This window comes from Silurus aristotelis, assembly GCF_946808225.1.
Source record: "Silurus aristotelis genome assembly, chromosome: 26".
Lineage (NCBI taxonomy): Eukaryota > Metazoa > Chordata > Actinopteri > Siluriformes > Siluridae > Silurus > Silurus aristotelis.
Window position 1 is genome coordinate 14,608,910 of NC_139599.1, and position 18,429 is coordinate 14,627,338.

The 18,429-nt window shown below is 39.7% G+C and overlaps 1 protein-coding gene across 3 annotated transcripts in view; it reads right to left on the reverse strand.

Moving 5' to 3' along the window:
- Positions 1–18,429, reverse strand: part of clip2 (CAP-GLY domain containing linker protein 2) — a 29,380-nt gene that overhangs the window by 8,796 nt on the left and 2,155 nt on the right. For all 3 annotated transcript variants that reach the window (XM_083530684.1, XM_083530683.1, XM_083530682.1), the window contains exons 2-8: positions 17,012–17,210; positions 11,084–11,607; positions 1,841–1,965; positions 1,155–1,368; positions 797–994; positions 492–595; positions 327–387 (exon numbers count right to left, since the gene is read on the reverse strand). In XM_083530684.1, coding sequence (XP_083386810.1) covers positions 327–387; positions 492–595; positions 797–994; positions 1,155–1,368; positions 1,841–1,965; positions 11,084–11,607; positions 17,012–17,126 — 1,341 coding nt within the window. In that variant the 5' untranslated portion in view covers positions 17,127–17,210. The remainder of the gene's footprint in view (positions 1–326; positions 388–491; positions 596–796; positions 995–1,154; positions 1,369–1,840; positions 1,966–11,083; positions 11,608–17,011; positions 17,211–18,429) is intronic.

Genomic DNA, 18,429 nt, shown 5'->3' on the forward strand with positions numbered 1-18,429 from the left:
AAAGAGAGGGAATGAGATAAAGGACAGCAGGAGGATATAGAGAGCAGATATCTTGTGGCTTGCATGAGTATTCGCGCCTGTAAAAAATGTTGGATTCGTGCATAAAACACGATAAACTCATTTTAGGGACGTTCTATCTGTAGATTTTCACTAAGCAAATGCAGATTTCTGAAATGGAAGAAGTTCTGTTTGGGGTTTCTTCCTTTACGCTATATTAGTAGATTTAGTATGTGTTAGTAAAGTGTACTGTTTCCATAGTGAATGCATCGATATGGGTGTAGTGTCTGATTTAGACATTTTTCTTTACTACTTGTGCAGTGAAATACCTCGAGATCCCCTTTAGTGATGGATTCCTCCTCCACCCTGAACTGAAGGTCCTCCACTTTCCTGTTATGCACAGAACAACCACTAGGAGTCAAAAGAACATCTCTTTTGGAAAGTAAAATCCTCGAACGTGAGTGGGAGTATAATTGATCGCTTGGAGGAGGTACCTTTTCTCTTCTTCAAGCTGATTGGACAGTTCCATTTTGTCTCTCTGTGCATTGGCCAATAGGGCGCGCACTTGCTGCAGGTTGCTCTCTGTCTCTGTTGCATACTGCAGAAAGTGGAGATTGGATAAGTGTAGCGGATTGGAAATGTATATACTGTTTTAATCACAGAATTTCAAATGTTGGGCCTCAAAATTCTCCTTCATGGAAGGAGAAGGAGAAGGAGTCTCAAAGGAGTTGCACTTTGTAACTGACATTGAGGTTACTTTTCTTGCATCAATAAGCAACACACACTCTGAGAGACGAACCTGCAGGTGCTGGGCTTTGAGTGTGTTGAGTTCTTTCTCCACCTCGCAGATGTGGCTGGTGGCCTTGGCAACTTCGGCTCGTTCCAGGTCGCGCTCGGCCAGAAGCTGCTCGATGTGCTGCTGCTTTTCTTTGAGCGCCTCCTGCAGTGCAGTGGTGCCTGAGATCTTGCGCGCATAACGGGACGAAGTCTCGGTCAACTGCGTGTTGGAAAAAAAAAATGGCATGATGTGTCTCACGTGACCAAGACCAAGGTGATTGTGAATTCTTCACAAGATTAATGCCTTGCTGCAAACTGCCATCTTTATAAGGATTAAAACTGAAAGGTTACTTCATTTTAAACCCATACAACAAACTCACCAGGCCGGTGCGGCTGGGCCTGCCGCCGACGCTGGAGGCCACGGAGCTGACGGAGCTGATGGATGAGCTGCTGGGGCTGTGAGCCAGCGAAGATACTCCCATTGCCACACGCTTGCTTTTCTTGGCCTTGGCAGGACTTGTGGATGGAAAGCCGATGCGGATCACCTTGTGAATAGGGGCAAACAGGCCAAATTTTGGTGGGCACTGAAAATACCTGAACAGAGGGGGAAAGAGAAGATCAGAGAAGATGAAAAAGTAGGTCAAAGGTTCTACCAGCTTATAAGCAAATGGAACAGTGGTCTTTATACCACAGCACTCTTGAGTCTTTAAAATGTTCTATCCCAGCAGGTTGGTGTGACACTTTTTCTGAGGAAATTGGATTATAGTAGACAGAGCACAAAGAAACTTGGAACAATGTTTATTGTAGCTCAACTCCAAGAACAAACTGCATCATTAATGCAGATGAATAATAATAAGAAAGTCCAAAATACACGTTATCAAGACGTTATTACATACCATAATTTCCTATCAATGCATTGCTGTTTTATTACTATTATTATTACTAATATTAATATTTTGACAAAAACCAAAAAATTCTGTTCCAATAACATTTAAAAACACAAATACTCAAGTGTGTAAAATTTAATATAATGGGTATTATTATGTGGTCAGACATTGCACCAGACCTGGTCCCGGCCACGGCTCCGTCGTTCTTCCCGAGTGGCTCGTCCAGCTCCACACCACACCACTCGCCCTTGGCAAAGTCTGTCTCGCCGACGTACCGCACCACACCGGTCTTTGTGCCGCCCACCTGAGCAGGGAATAAAGGAGCATGGCAAGTCAGGGTGTGGTGTGATCTTATAATCATCAAGGACGGCAAGAATTTTTATGCTATTACTCTTTCGGCATATCACTTATATTAGCGAAGGATGGTGCAATTTCAACATGGCTTTTTGTCTGGTACTACTGTATATAAAGGATGAAAAAATGCTTTGAAATTCTAAATAAAAAAACAACAAAAAAAATGTATTAATTAGTCATGAAAAAAGTTATGGCCTTAAATCATGATTATTTAACAAGATTTCTTAAAAGAAATTTCTCCTGGACTACATTCAATATTAAACAATGAATACTTCAAATAGAGACAGCACTGAGGTACAATTTACTGACTATAAACCCGATTCTGCTGTAAATATTGAATAAAGGAGCAAATTAATATATTTATAATCAGTGCAGGACTTAACATAAAGCCCTGAGGCACTTTTACTATTTACTATGCAACAAACTCTGTACTGTAATTTAACTTTGACTACTTAAATATATATAAATGTACAGATGTTAATCTTTGGTTTCTTTAAAATAAATCCATGTATCTGGTAAAAAGCCAAAAATGTTCGTCACAAGTAGGAGATTTCTTTCTGGCCATGCAATCCAGTTCATCCCAGAGAGGTTCAGTCGGATTTAGGTGTGGTGACTGGGCAGACCATTTTATGATAGATAACACTGTTTACTCTCTAAATAACTCTTACAGAGCTTCAACATACACTTGGGCTCAATGTCTTTTTGTATTGGTTCCAATAAGGGTCCCTGCTCCAAAACAACCCCTAGCCATTAAATTTCCACCTCCCTGTTTAACTGTGAGGGTGAGGCAGTCTGCTAACGTCTCTTCTTTCACAAGGTCTTCTGTTGATGCCAATAATTCTGTCCACAAAACTTTCTCCCAGTCATTCACTGTCCAATTCTTGTGTGTTTTTGCCTTTTACCTAGTTTGTTGCATAGAAATAAAAGGAACATGCATGTGTTTCAAAAATCATAAAAGACTAGATGTTTCCAAAATTTGAAAGGCACTATATTTTATATCAACAAAATACTTAAAATGCATAAAATATTTCAAAACAAAATTGTATTTAACATTGTGCCTTGTGGCCCTTGTTTTTTACAGATTTTTACTGAAGCATCCAAGAAGATGCATGAAAATCTGGTCTGGTTTAAAATGAATTGACCGCATTATATATGAGTCAGGAAACATTTGGTGTGCAATATATAGTGTAGCATGTCTTACAAGCACACTAAAGAAAATCAGATCAAAATTCAATACGGGTAATGATGCATAGGAAGACTAACATCAGTCCACCCTGAAAAGAGCACCAGCACGTGTCAATTTTAGGAAAAGGATTCAGGCCGTCATCAAGTCGAAATTACGCTCACTCTGAGCACTAATTGGCCACGAAACCGATCTGCCCTACATGCATCCAAGGACCGTGAGCAAAAATGTGTCACACTCTAGAAAAAAGTCCTATCTACTGTATGTACTCACACACAACCCCAAAGACATAGACCACCTTGAAGCAGTTTGACAGCAGCTCTAGTTCCATGCAGATCGCATGAATCGCTACACTTCTAAATTATGCATCACATCAAACCCAGGAATGTAGCCTGGAGAAGCAAGCGTCAGTAAAGCGTCAGGTTTGTTAAGATATGCCATGAAAACTCCTCATATATACCTGAATATCCATTTTAACATCAAATCCCATAACTGATTTTCTTCTCTTTGAAACAGTACCTCTGTAAAATTTATTGCACTGCAAATCAGGCTATTATGGCAAAACTAGCCAAAATTTATATAATTTCAATATGCATTAATATCTGGTCAGCAATGCCACATTTGATAGCTGTTTATGAGTTACGAACAAGCTAGGGGTGACAGCAGGGAGGTTGCAACCCAACATGCCTACAAGGGTAGATTAAAAGTGGTTTCAGTGCATTCGGAAATGGGGATTATTGTAGCACAATTAATCTATATGGTATTACCCTATATGGTAACTACAGCCTTCGGACCAAAAAAAGTCTCTCAACTCCAAATGCAACAAGCATCAACAACGAACAATTTTTACCAGGAAAATTTAAAGAGTCTCTTCAATCCTTCAATTTCAAGTGATCTCAAATCAAAATGGCTGCTCACAGACTCGGCGCTAAACAACGAATCAACATACAAACCTATTTACTTGGTAAATCTAATAGTAATTATACATGTCTGTTTTTTTTTTTTTTTTTTTTTTTTACAATAAAACTAAACATGATCATCACAGTTAACTGTCCAGCTTGTTGCTAACTATAGACAGATCCTTCTCACCTTTGGTAGCTTGAATGTACTGTGATAAAACACTGATGTAATGAAGAGCCCTGACTTCCCACTTCTGAGGTAAATCAATTGTTATGTGAGTAAAGAACACAGATTTGAAGAAAATTCGAAGGCAGAGAGTAAATAACCAAAATTGAAATAGATACATTCATCAATATTTGTAAAAAAACGATCAATCAACCTAAATCAGAGCTTTGTGGCAGATCTCTGATTAAACGCTGAATGGCTGATTCCAGGGATGTACCATAAAGCCAGCCAGTGGATCATTTCCTGTTATTCTTAAACAAACCTCACTGACCCGACAAATTCCAGCAGGTCAATAGATAATGTTGCTTCGTGGATCAGTGCCGCAGCTTAACCAAGGAAACAAAGCCACCTTGTCCGTTTTAGACTGAGCAAAACATGGGCCAGTGTTGTACAGCTTTCAGGGTCGGTACCTCCAGCAAAACCTCAGACAGTAGAGCTTTTGTGTGGCTCTCAACACTAACCCTCACACTGGATGCGATAGAGGAGCAATTTCAGCATTTTTTTTTTACTTCTTGGCCAGAATTGCTAATTTTGGCAATGATTTTGAGGTTAGTTTTTGTTTTTTCACGAAAGATTCATTGCTAAATTTTTCCAATATTTAAATTACCGGCAATTACACTAAGAACTGAATCTACACTACAAGTCAATAAATACGTGAGAACATTGCAGAACGTTCTCTAGTACGACATTTCTTTGTCCTAAAATATGCAGACAAGTGCGCATCAAGCGGCAAAGTAGAGGTAGGTTCTGTGGTAGAGTGTTCAAGTTCTTCCAGGATGATCTCATCATGGAGCTTGCATTGTCTACAGATGCACGGTAATGCTAAAATAGGTTTGGGCCTCTTAGTTTCAGTGAAGGGAAATCATAATTCCACAGTATACCCGACTAGGAATTACATTATGAGGGATAAAGTGAATAACTGAATAACTGATTATCTCTTCATCATGGAACCTGTTAGTGGGTGAGATTTATTAGGCAGCAGGTGAACATTTTGTCTTCAAAGTTGCTGTGTTAGAAGCGGGAAAAATGGGCGAGCGTAAAGATAGGGGCGAGGTCAAAATTGTGATGTCTAGACGACTGGGTCAGAGCACCACAAGTGCAGCTCCCGGTCTGCAGTGGTCAATGTCTATCAAAAGTGGTCCAAGGAAGGAACAGTGGTGAACCGGCAACAGGGTTATTGCTGGCCATGGCTCATTGATGCACATGTGGTCCGATTTAACAGACGAGTTACCGTAGCTCAAACTGCTAAAGTAGTTAATGCTGTTGGTGCTGGATGGATTTTGGCAGCAAAAGAGGGACCAAAACAATATTAGGCAGGTGGCCATAAAGTTTTGCCTGTACAAACCTCTCACCTCTCACCTGTTTCAAGGAAATCCCATATATAAGTAAAATGATCAGGTGCCCACAAAACTTTGGCAACACCTACTAAATTTCAGACTTAAATGTAGAAAATAATATTCTAGCGAAAGACCTCAGGTCCAAGTTAACATTATGTCACTGTTTTTCAATTACAGTAATACCCCGTTTTAATCTCGGGCCCCCGAATTGTGCCACATAACTAATTTGTTTGGCTGATTTTCCCGGTCTCTCGGACAGCACGATAGACCAAAAAACTTAGTTTTTGTGTTGAAATAATGAAATTTATTAATAAAAATATAATTATTCATTACAAAATGAAGTAAAATGTTAATACAGTACATCACTGTATACATAAAATATCATTTTTGGTGTGGTGTCTGTTTATCCCGGGCAGTTTTGGAACGTAACCACCGTGATAAACTTTAACGTAAAATACAAGCTGCTATACCTGAATTTTCAAGCTACGGCTCGATTTAGAACTTTACAATGCTTTGCGTTGTCATTAGAAGGTCATCATTTTTGCTGACAGCCTTAACACTTTTCCTTAGTATCTGGTGAATCTCAATGGAAAAGAACTCAAGCTCTGCAGCTGTGAGTTCCTGTCTCTCATTTTTTTTCGACGAGACAGGAAGCAGATGAGACGGCCTCATTGCACATGTGGCAGTAATGTAACAAAGTTGGACACAAACTGGAGAGCAAAGTGTTTTTCCATTTCTGGGTTCGGAATCCTTCTGAAGGTGTTGGTAATGCAGGTGGAGGTGAAGTATTATCCTCAAATTTGTTTCTTTTTTCCAAATCTGGTGGGGAACTAGAAGAACCTATAAAAAAATTGCCATTGTTTGTGAACTGAAACACATTATTCCATTTTATACCAAAGCACTATTCAATTCCTGATTCTGATTGGTCACATTCATGAGATGTTCATTTAGCATTTTTGAGAAGGAGTCTTCAATGTCAATGCTTTGTAACAGGTGTTACAGGTGAAGCGGTAACGTTTATTAATACATTTGATGTTCGTTAGCATGGGCATTTTGGTATGAAAGAAATAAAGCAGCTCATGTGCTGCTATAAACAATAACCCAACTTCCAGGGGGTAACTGTAACTGTGCTTACTGTCAGTGATTATTTTCCCATAAAAATATCATGTCACATATTATTCCTTTCATATCTTCAACATATCGACATAATGCAGAAGTATTTTGTCATCAGGACAAACCATAGCATTTTTTAAAGACTAGCTTTGATTTTCATTCCACGTACCCATAGCTCTCGATCTGAATCTTATCTTGGCAGCATCTGTAATATTTGACGGTGCTTTTTGTCTTCCATTGTCGTCTGTCACTGTTTACTTGAACATTCCATTCCAGCAGGTGATTATCATGCAAGAAGAGACTTACAAATCAAGGCAAGAATGAGTCAGTGAGAGTCAGCTTCTGGATTCGCTCTCAGGCAAAACATCTGCATCAGCCTCCACTTGGCAGTCGCATAATCCACCTTCCTGTTCCTCACACGGGCTACACGAAATGAGCGGCTTCTTCGTTCTGCACGACAAAACCTCAGATAAATACCAGCTGCAAACCTTCTACAACGTTTGTAGGAGTTCAGGTCCTCTTACGCCATTTACTGAAACGTACCGCATTTTGCTGCCGCCTTGTAAAATCTAGCATCATATCATGCATGTGCTTCACAAACCATTCGGGGTCCTCATTCTGAGATCTTAACAACATAATCCCATTGGGCTTCGACAAACAACAGATAGAGGTGCCTCAGAGGAACAAATGGGGTTTGGGTTGACGACCAAAACTGACAAGATTTACAAATTCTAATTCAGCATTTATTTATGAATGAGCTGAGTTGAATGTAATGAGTGACGTATACATTTCATATCCGTGCAGTCAAAAGCATCACTATAGACATCACAAGTACATGTTCGAGTGTTGATTGGGACGAAAAAAAAAGGCTTTTATGCTTTTTACAGGATAACTTAAAAAGTAAGGTGTGCTGCTTGGTTTACTGCTAATTCTGTGGGTGGCCATTTAGTTTTGGCATCACTTGCTAAACTCAGGTTTGAAGAGACCCCTGAGTCGAAAGGTTTTCTAGTCAGAAATGACAAATTACAGCCTCTTTGTCGAATGCAGCATATGAACTGAGAGACTTTGTAAGGTAGTCAGGATCATGCTGCACACTAAGGCTGAAACGATTCTTAATTCGAATACAAAAAAAGCGTCGAGGCAAATTATTCGTTTTAATTATTAATTTAGCCCATTTAACTCCACATGAAGCACTATGTTTCCCCACGGATCATTATTACTGACGCACCACCTGATAAACCTTAGAGCGCTCTGGACAGGCGAGGGGCGAGGAGAAGATTCAGGCCTCGGAAAACGACAATGTTTCCAAACTTTGAGATCATTTCAAACTAAAACACCGTACAGTGCGTTTTGAATGCAGTGTTTAGGTTTATTTATAATTATTTAAGGTGTACGGAATCTCGTTTTAAGTTACCTTCTTGTACAAAAATGTTTGCCTTTTACAAAAGATTCAAGATTTTTACAGACATTTATATGCAGAATACAACTTGAAATGGAAACCCGATCGGCCCCTCAGAATTTACATAAAAGGGTCTATAATTATAAAATGTAAGAGAATAGGAGAAAACTAAAAAGTAAAAGAAAATATGACAAAATATATTATAAAACGATAACGTGGTATTTAAAAAATAGCTTATGTCGAGCTGTAGTTAGCTGTAGAGGCAGAAACTTGGAAGTTAAGCTGCAGAACATAAATGCAATGTTCAGGTTTTATTATAATTATTGTAATTTTTTATTACTATTATTTTGATGTATGTCTTAGTTTTTGGTTGTACTAAGGTTGCCTTGTTTTTTCTGTAAGTTATTTGAAATTGATTTCTGCATTTTATTTACCCTACAAATCCTCTACAAATCCTAAATCCTGTCCTCTACATCTGCCTCTTTCAAACCAACTACCTGCATGTCTTCCTTCACCACATCTATAAACCTCCTCCTTGGTCTTCCTCTTTTTCTCCTTCCTGGTGGCTCCATCCTCAGCATTCTCCTACTGATATACCCCATGTCCCTCCTCTGCATTGATTTCTGCATTTTATTTACCCTACAAATCCTCTACAAATCCTAAATCCTGTCCTCTACATCTGCCTCTTTCAAACCAACTACCTGCATGTCCAAACCATCTCAATCTCACCTCTATCACTCTATCACAATATCTCACTAAAATCACTAAAAGCAGTTTTAACAGGAATTTGGTTGCTATGGTGACAACAATATTAGAAACGTATACCTCATAAGACTGAACATTTTCTGTGGTACTTTGCATGAAAAGATTTGCAGGCACTTAAAAGAAAACACATCAAGGGCAGAAACTTAACAGTACTTTACAGAGAGTACAAACATTAATTTTTCATTATCCACAAACAGAAAGACTGCAATGACCCACCAAATTTTAAAACTAATTTATTTTACGAAGCAAACTGGTACCTTAATTCACACAATTTGACTGTAGTAACTAAAAACATGCCCATTATGAGTCAAATGTATTCCTTATTATCCCCTAAGGGTGTGCAAAATGTTGTACTCTGACTGTAGAAACCCATAGATGGAAGCTGAGTGAATAGCTTTTTCCCTGGACAGTGTCTAATTTCAAACAGCTAGCAGCTACCTGAAGACCGGGTGAAAACAGGGGGAAAAAAAGGAAAACTGATCAGCACACTGACGCAATTCAGCTGCAATAGAGATTTCGAAAAAAGAAAAAAAAAAATACACCAATGGTGAGACCAGTGAACGTACAAATGTAAAATTATTCTGATGAAAAGACAAATGGTTTGTTCCTGGAAATCATAATGATTAAATACTTAAATACATTTAAATGAATTAGGTGGAATAATGTAATGTAAGTATATCATATCATAAAATTAGCTTCCTATTTTTACTACTGGAAATATATAAACTTACGGGAAGAACCCTTGACTTTGATTAATCTGTTTAAAATTAGAACGCTGAGTCTGTAAAACAGGTTAGCTCCTGCTATCATTTACGCTATAGCAATTATAAGTCTCAACAAATTAATAGAGCAAAACAACTTTTTAGTAAAAAATTGATGCCATTGATACAGAGCGTCTGGTGAACAAGTCCCAGTGACGTATTAGATTAGCATGTTTATCTGGAACTGTGATTTGCTTTGAAGCAATCGGTTTAACAGCTTCTTCTGACCAATCAGATTTGAGAATTCAACATCGCTGTGGTATAACCACACGTCCTACACCACCGACACCAGATTGTGAGTAGTGCATATTTAACCTCCCAAACAGACACCAGGTGGGTGCTGACCAGGGCCTCCACAATGACCTTATTGATGGGTGAAAAACCACAGGAGCTGCCAGTTAGAGCTACCCATTGACAGCTGATCCTTGGTGACGGTTCCTCCGAGGTGATCCTGATTGATTAATGCTACTGACTGCACGAAAAGCTTTTAGCCAGCGCTGTGCTAAATGGAAGGAGATCTGACCTCAAGCCAATCAAAAGAAGGCGGTTGTGCTGAAAAACTGTTGCATCATTTAAGGGAGGGGAGCGGACACATAGCCTTTCCGTCTATATAGAGATTAACCGGATCAATGGCAAGCTTTGGATGAAGTCAAATAAGGGGGTGATTGGATAGATATGTATTAGGTTAGAGCAAGTGTGCTTGGGGTACCTCTAGTAATACCCAAAAACTCTTTTTACAGGCTTTGATTATAACTCCAAAGCAATAAAAGTCAGTAGAAGTAAGACAGAATACATAATACGTGTGTGAATGAGAGGGAGGGCAGTGGAGTGGGTGGAGAAGAGTGATAGCAGGAGTGATTTGTGATAGAAGAGTATCTGCAAGAGTGAAAGGGAAAGTTTATAGGACTGTGGTGAGACCTGAGATGTTGTATGGATTAGAGACAGTGGCATTGAGTAAAAGACAGGAGGTGGAGCTGGAGGTAGCAGAGATGAAGATGTTGAGGTTTTCGTTGGGAGTGATGATGATGGACAGGATTAGAAATGAGTTTATTAGAGAGACAGCACATGAAGGACGTTTTGGAGACAAGGTGAGGGAGGCGAGATTGAGATGGTTTGGACATGTGCAGAGGAGGGACAAGGGGTATATCAGTGACATGGGGTATATCAGTAGGAGAATGCTGAGGATGGAGCCACCAGGAAGGAGGAAAAGAGGAAGACCAAGGAGGAGGTTCATGAATGTGGTGAGGGAAGACATGCAGGTAGTTGGTGTGAAAGAGGCAGATGTAGAGGACAGGGGGGTATGGAGACGAATGATCCGCTGTGGCGACCCCTAATGGGAGAAGCCGAAAGAAGAAGAAGAAGTTTATAATCCAAAGCAGACTCACCAGAACGCGGTCTCCCACTCGGAGATCCTTCTCTCCACCTTTCTTCACTGAACCACTGTCAGACATGTTGGAGCCAGACTCGTTGCCTGTCTTGGTTGCACTGTTTAGTATTCCCTCTCGCAGGGGTACGACAACACGCTGGGCTCCGGTGCCAGTTTGGCAGTTTGGTCCAGCGAGCGGATCTGCAGAATGGGCATCGCCACTTTCGGCTGCAGGCTGGCGCGTGAGCTTGGAGGGCCGAGTGAAGATACCCTGGAGAGGCAGGCACTCAAAGTATCGCACACCGCCTACTGAGCCATCATTCTTCCCCACAGGTTCATCAAGAACGACCCCGGCCCACTGGCCCGGGGCAAACTGGGTCTCGCCAAGATAGGCCACGCGGCCCGGCTTCACGCCGTTCACCCATACACGCTCGCCTAACGCAAAGTCGCTTGGCACTTCGTCGCCCACCTCCGAAGCTTTCGAGCTTGACTTGTCAGATGCACTGCTGCTCGGGGCCGGCAGGGGCTGTTTGTGAGGAACATCTGGAAAAAGATGTTTAGATGAATCAATGAATCAACCCAAATCAATACATTAATTCATGATTAAAGCAAATATAAATGCAAATATAAATATATATTTTAGGGCTAATAACACGTTAACGCTTATTAATTTGAACTGCACTAATTTCCATAACGCACGATTAGCGCAGCGTGCATTTCTGTTTGACCATTTTTATTGAAATATAAATAAATAAATACAAAAGAGGCGAAATTAAAACCTTCAACGCAACACATTTATTCGCGATGTCCTTTCTTTACTGTGATGTAAAAAAAAAAATAAACTCCACCGAAAAATCTTTTTTAATCATTTGTTTTGCTGATGCACCAACTCTCTAATCAGCACCAAAATCCACCATGATGCACACATCCGGCAATTATAACCGTCCGTGTGGAAACACAGCAAAAGTTCTGTTCGGTGTCCTGATGCTTTACTTCATTTAAAAAACCAAAATTACTTTAAAACATTTACAAGTATATTTTGTCTTCATGCTCAATGTTGAGTTTGATTTCACTAATAATAAACATACATTTGCATAAAGCATCAATATTTGTCCATGCCCATGATTATTACGGTTTTAAAAACTTGAAAGTATGAATTTTAATTAATTAATTTTAATTGAAGTATTAAGATAAAATAATTAATGTGCGATTAAGTTTTTAATTAACTCGTATTTATGATACGTTTGATACATTTCTTTGAACCTGCATTTTCTTGGTCACTTTTGCTAGCTAGCTTGACACCTTACTAGTTTATCTAGTAATCTAGTAGCGCATCATAAAGTTACTGCTGTTTATTTGATTTATTTGAATGCCTTTTATACATCGTAAGCATGTCATTACCGTGAATCTGACTTCTTTGCACAAAAGTCAATAAAATGGGAGCGTTTGACTCCTTCTTACTTTTTTTTTTGCATTCGCTATGTTCCAAACATCATTAATTATAACATCATATGATTACAAATATAGCTAAATTATGTACTGTATAAGTGTATACTCCACTTTATTGTGCCATTGTAATTTATTCACCCACGAGATCTTTCCAGTATTTACATCGGATCAGTAGCCAACCGCACACCACACACACCTCATTCAATGATGACTTCGACTCCAGGTCACGGCAGCTATTGTGCCGTGCTCAGCACTACGCAGCTTTCCCTGAATCAGTGGGATTTTGCTATAATATACAGATTATCAGCCTCAGCCTTTGACACATGCAGCTGGTTCTGGAGCTTGTGGTCTTGTAGAGATCAGTTAAGAGGGAAGGTGGGAGGGGGCGAATAGCTGCGCCAATTGCTCCCATATGTCTGACGCAGTCATGCGTGGAGTCAAGATATAAGCAAAATTTGTGCTAGCATCTGAGATAGTGTGTTTCATGATAAAATGGTGGGAAATGATAATGCGGTCAGCTTTCCCTCCTCATCAGATGGCAGACCGGTTATTCGAATTGTGCTGGTATTGTGCTCACCCAAACCTTTGAGCTTCTACTAAACCAAAAGAGACACCAATAGAAAAAAAAGAAGAAAAAAAGGGGAGCACAGCAGCAAGCCACGATCGCTTATTCAGCAAAATGTGACCTAAAGCTGCAGGGCGAATCAAACACCAACTTCAGCCAAATATAACGAAGAAGGAATAAAATTAACTTCCAAACCAAACCATGGATGTGTAAAATAAACCTTGTGGTCTGGTAGCATTCGGATTTCCCATCAATTATTTCCCAGCCAATGAATACTAATGAGAGCGTAGTGATTAGATATGTGTTCAAATCCCATAAAGGTAAAAAAAACACACAAGCCTTAGCTTTCATCTGTTTTTTTTTACTTATAGTATATTGTTTTTCAGTCACAGATATTTAGTCTCAGTTGCAATTGAATTATCTATTAAAGCATCAACAAAAATGGTAGACCAAACGGCTGCTCTGATCCCAAGTCAGACTAAAAGGCATAAGATATGATAAACCAGTCCTTTTTGTCACTTTCATGCAAAACTTTAATCCATTTTTAAGACTTATTATGGTAAAAAATTATGTGAATATTTTTACATCCTGTATGCAGACAGAGCTGCAGTGATCCTGACGCTCCAGGCCAGAAATGTGTCTCAAAGCTATCAGACTCCTCTTATCCTGTAGAAGAAGTGTGTAAGGATGAGACTTCCATTTGTTTACTGGAATGATGTAATACTTGTGCTGAAACTTTGGAATTATGATGCCTTTTTGGGCCAAAATATTAGACTGTAATGCTATATAAAATATATAGGGTCAGGGTTTAAGATTAACTTGCCAACCTTGATGAAATTCTTTGGATAGATAGATAGATAGATAGATAGATAGATAGATAGATAGATAGATAGATAGATAGATAGATAGATAGATAGATAGATAGATAGATAGATAGATAGATAGATAGATGGATAGATGGATAGATGGATAGATGGATATATAGACGGACAGACAGACAGACAGACAGACAGACAGACAGACAGACAGACAGACAGACAGACCAAAATGCCTTTTCCTCTGCCAGACATGGTGCTGCTCAGTCAAGTCGCTTAACAGAAATAGATATAATTAAATATAACAGATATACACTATGCCTTTTTTTTTTTTTTTTTTTTTACGAGGGATAGAAATTAAAATATTGTGTTCTGAAACCAGAAGGCAAGCAAATGTATGATGTATAAAAATGTATAATAGAAAAAATAGAAAATCGATCAAATCGTCAATTCGAAAAACGTTAAATACGTAGACATTGTACAGCACCCTTGAGCACAGAGGCTGTGCTTAAAGGGCTACAAGAGTGGCAGCTTGGCGATACCAGGGCTTGAAATCTCAACCTTCCGATCAGTAACCCACAGTGTTACCACTGAGTGAACCCATATTTGGCTCACGTGGCTCACAGGTGACCTGCGTCCGTCGGTCTATCGCCTAATAAGCTGCTGTTTATTAAATTAAGGGCACATTTCTCTCCGGAAGTCACGGTTCGGGCGGAGAAAGAGCTAAAGGCCCACAAAAAATTTTCCCGAGTAGCTAAGTTGTCAGGGTAACGAGGGAATCAGGGAGGACACACAAACACACACACTTTTGAGGCAAAAGGGAGAGAAGAGAGCACTATTGTGCCCCGGTCACCTCCTCCCTGCGCCTGAATCCCACCATTTAGTAGGACAGGCCAGCACAATGACCTCAGCTCAGCCTCATACCCCACACACACACACACACACACACACACACACACACACACACACACACACACACACACACACACACAAGGTTCTCAAAGCAGCCTAGGCCCCATGCATGCCTCTCTAGACACTTGAATATTCCTCACAGTGTGTGCAAAGCAGAACCGAACCAGTTTCCTTTCAGCAGCATGACTCCCATTATTTACAAAGTGCCTAACTGGAAGAGTTGAGTCAATGAAACATCTGTAACATCTGCTGGAAAAACATCTGCCGACATCTCAGAAATGAGTTCGGGATTGCTGATTTACCCTAAAAGCTGCTTGTGAAACAGAAACACTTTTTTAGACCTTCTAATAAACCCAGTGGCTCTCTACCAACATGGTAGATAAGTGTTTTAACAGGAGTATTTTCAAGTTGCCAATCTGGGGCCCTTGAGAAAGGCCCTCAACCCTCTGAACTCCATTGGTGCACCATCAGTACATTTTCATTCGGACCCATAAACCAATGGGATCAGTCTGTTGGGTGGATGGGGAGGGGAGGTTGTTTAAGTTGTCTTACCTTGTTTTGTTTTTTTTGTTTTTTTTTTATTCAAAAGTCAAATAAAGCCAAATATCCACGCACTCCAATGAGGAACTCAATTTGATTTGCATTTTTGTTTTGTGGGATCTACTCCAAAGCCTTGCGCTTGATTCTTAGTATTTTTAGGCTGAGAATACCTGGAATTGGGGATTCAAAAATTTATTGTATTGTATTTATTGATAAAATCAAGGTTTATGTTCAATTTGGACACACCTTCATACAGAGGGACACTTATTTATGCAAATGAGGGTAATGGACCTTGCTCAAAGACCCAGGTGGTGGTGCTAGCTAATTTTTAGTTAAAAGTCCAACATCTTAACCACTGAACTACTTCCAGCATTCAAAGTGACGTATTGGATGACATATAAAGCAGACAAACAGAATGTTCTTTAAAACTATTTCTAGGAAAAAAACGTGTCTCTAACGTAATAATGCTCAATATACAGACAGGAGGAACCAAAATAACCAAAAAAAACCCTGCTTGTACGCCGTCCTATTGTCTAATGTTATGTTTGGTGTACTGCATTGCAATTACGGCTGGCGTGTTGACAGCGAGCTCTGCCCTCGCTTGCGAATAACACGTTCATACTGATATATGCAAGCATTTGTTTTCTTTGCTTTTTTTAACCGTTCTCCATTACCGCAAAGATTCATGTGACATGGATAGGACAGACTGTCGTGGTTTATGTGAGGTTTAAATGACTTTAATTTCCATTTCTAGACTCAAAATACTACTTACTGAACAAGTGTATCCAACAAGTGCGCTTAAAAATATTCCAGCTAATGACGCCAATCGCCGAGGCCAGCCAATATAAAATATAAAGGCTGTCTCCACAGGCATGCATAATTCATTGGCAATATCACCCCAAATCTGCATCGTCCTTAGTAATGCTAATCCAACTTTAAAAAAAAAACCTGCATCTTGTTGGCAGTCCAAGAAGAGACAGAGATATAATTACCACCCTGAAATATTTTTTTCCTTCAGGTGGATCGTCCAATAGCGCAGTTCCAATAATCATAAATAAAAGTTTTCTAGCCCTCTGTTTGATTTGCGATAAGTCATAAGACCAGCTGTTGTATTTTGGAAAAGTCAGAAGACAAAGCCATAATTCTGCTCCCTGGATGAAAGTATGTTGTCTATAAAAACAAATAAAAAGAAACAAGCAATGTGCTACACCCCAAAAATAAAGATTTAACTGATACTGGTGCATCTTATAAAGAACACAAGCTTTTTCTGAGGCCTGTGCGTCGCAGATAAGAGACCATAACATACTGATAAACAGCAAACAATGAACTTTTTAAAGACCCTGTGCAGTTAAAGGCTGCTGGCTGTTTACACAGTGAGACCTCACTTCCTGTGTTTCCTTTTTTTCCCACTCCAAGCATTCCACAGCGGAGCTGAACCATGACGCTCTTCTGTGTCAAACAATGTAGAGCACTAGAGCTTATTACTCAGTTCACAGTCTGTGTCAGTAAATCAACAGCTCCTGCTCTAGACTCTCTGAAATTCCAATGCTGCCAGTTTCACTGCTGAAAAACAGCTGAATCATGGTTAACTGGAATGGAAGGCATCATGACTTCCTGTGTGTTGAGGGCTGCCAGAGAGAAACCGGGAGACAAAATGGTGACTTACTGTCTTTCTGAGTTGCGGGGGCGGACGGGGGCCCCGTGGTGGTTCGTCCCACCGGGCTGGAGTGCTTCGGACCCCTGCCGGGGATCTTAAGGCCGCTGGACTTTAGCATGTTCATGGTGTTTGCTTGTGAGAGGGGGAATAATCCACGAGGCACTAGATATTCAAACTGTGGGTCGCACTCTCCATTTTACCTGTAGGACTGAGAAAAAACACATGTCAAATTAGAAGAGGCTGGCACACCCTCATTTCAGTATTCCCTTAAAAACCAGACACCTCAGAAGCTTGAATATTAGTTATTACTAATCAAGCGACGTCACTGATAAAAAAAGGATTCCTGAGAAGAAATGAGAGGAGATTAAAACAAACTATTACTGGCCTCTCCATGTATCTATATGAAACCATTAATTCTGCTCTCTATCAGAAAATCTTCAAGCAGAAAATCCAGCAATCTGTCCATATTCTGAAGTACAAAAGAGCAATTGGGTTATGAAATAAGTCCACGATTTAAATGAAAAGAAACAAAATGGCAGATTTGGAGTCTCGTAGTCAAGTCCTGACATGAACCCCAATAAGATGCCCTGGCAGGACCTCAAACGCCCTTCAAAGTAGTTGAATTGAAGCAATTCTGCAAATAACAGTGGGACAAAAATGTTTATACAGCGAGGACTAATCTCTCACGTTAGAGTTGCAAAATAGAACAATCAGTTGTTATAAATAAAAAACTAAATCTTTTAAAAGCTATTTAGCCTCAGAACCTTCCTCTCTTAAAAATTTTAGTACATTATGAGATGGTCATCATTCGATATTTGATCATGGTATTGAGGTTTATGGCTGTAAAAGCCCATGTCCAATTCTTACCCAGAAGAATCGGTTCTAATTTGAGTCTGGTTCCTCACAAGGTTTCTTCACAAGAGTTTGATTCCGGTGACTACCACAGAGTCACTGAGAAGCCTTTACATTTACATTCATGGCATTTGGCAGACACCGTTATCCATAGCGACTTACATTTTACCTCATTCATATAACTGAGCAGCAATGGAGGAAGTTAAGGATCTTGCTTAAGGGCCCAGGAGTGGGAGCTTGGTGTGGCTGGGATTTAAACTCATGCACTTTGGATCCAAACCACTAAGCTACCACCTAACCTGGAAGTCGACTGCTCAGCTCGGGAAATAGGAATTCATATAAATCACAAAAAGGTAGACCTTTAGTTAATTCCTAGGAAAAACATTGTCTGAGTTATATTGTTATTACACTGTTATGCCTGTTAGAAACCCCCCCTCCAAAATAAATAAATAAATCTGATATACTTTAGCTAGATAACATAATGGTAGGTTTACACTGTACGGTTTTCAGCTGTCACAGACATTTTAGACATTTGGCAGACATCATGATCCCAAACAAATTACAATGATTTCATT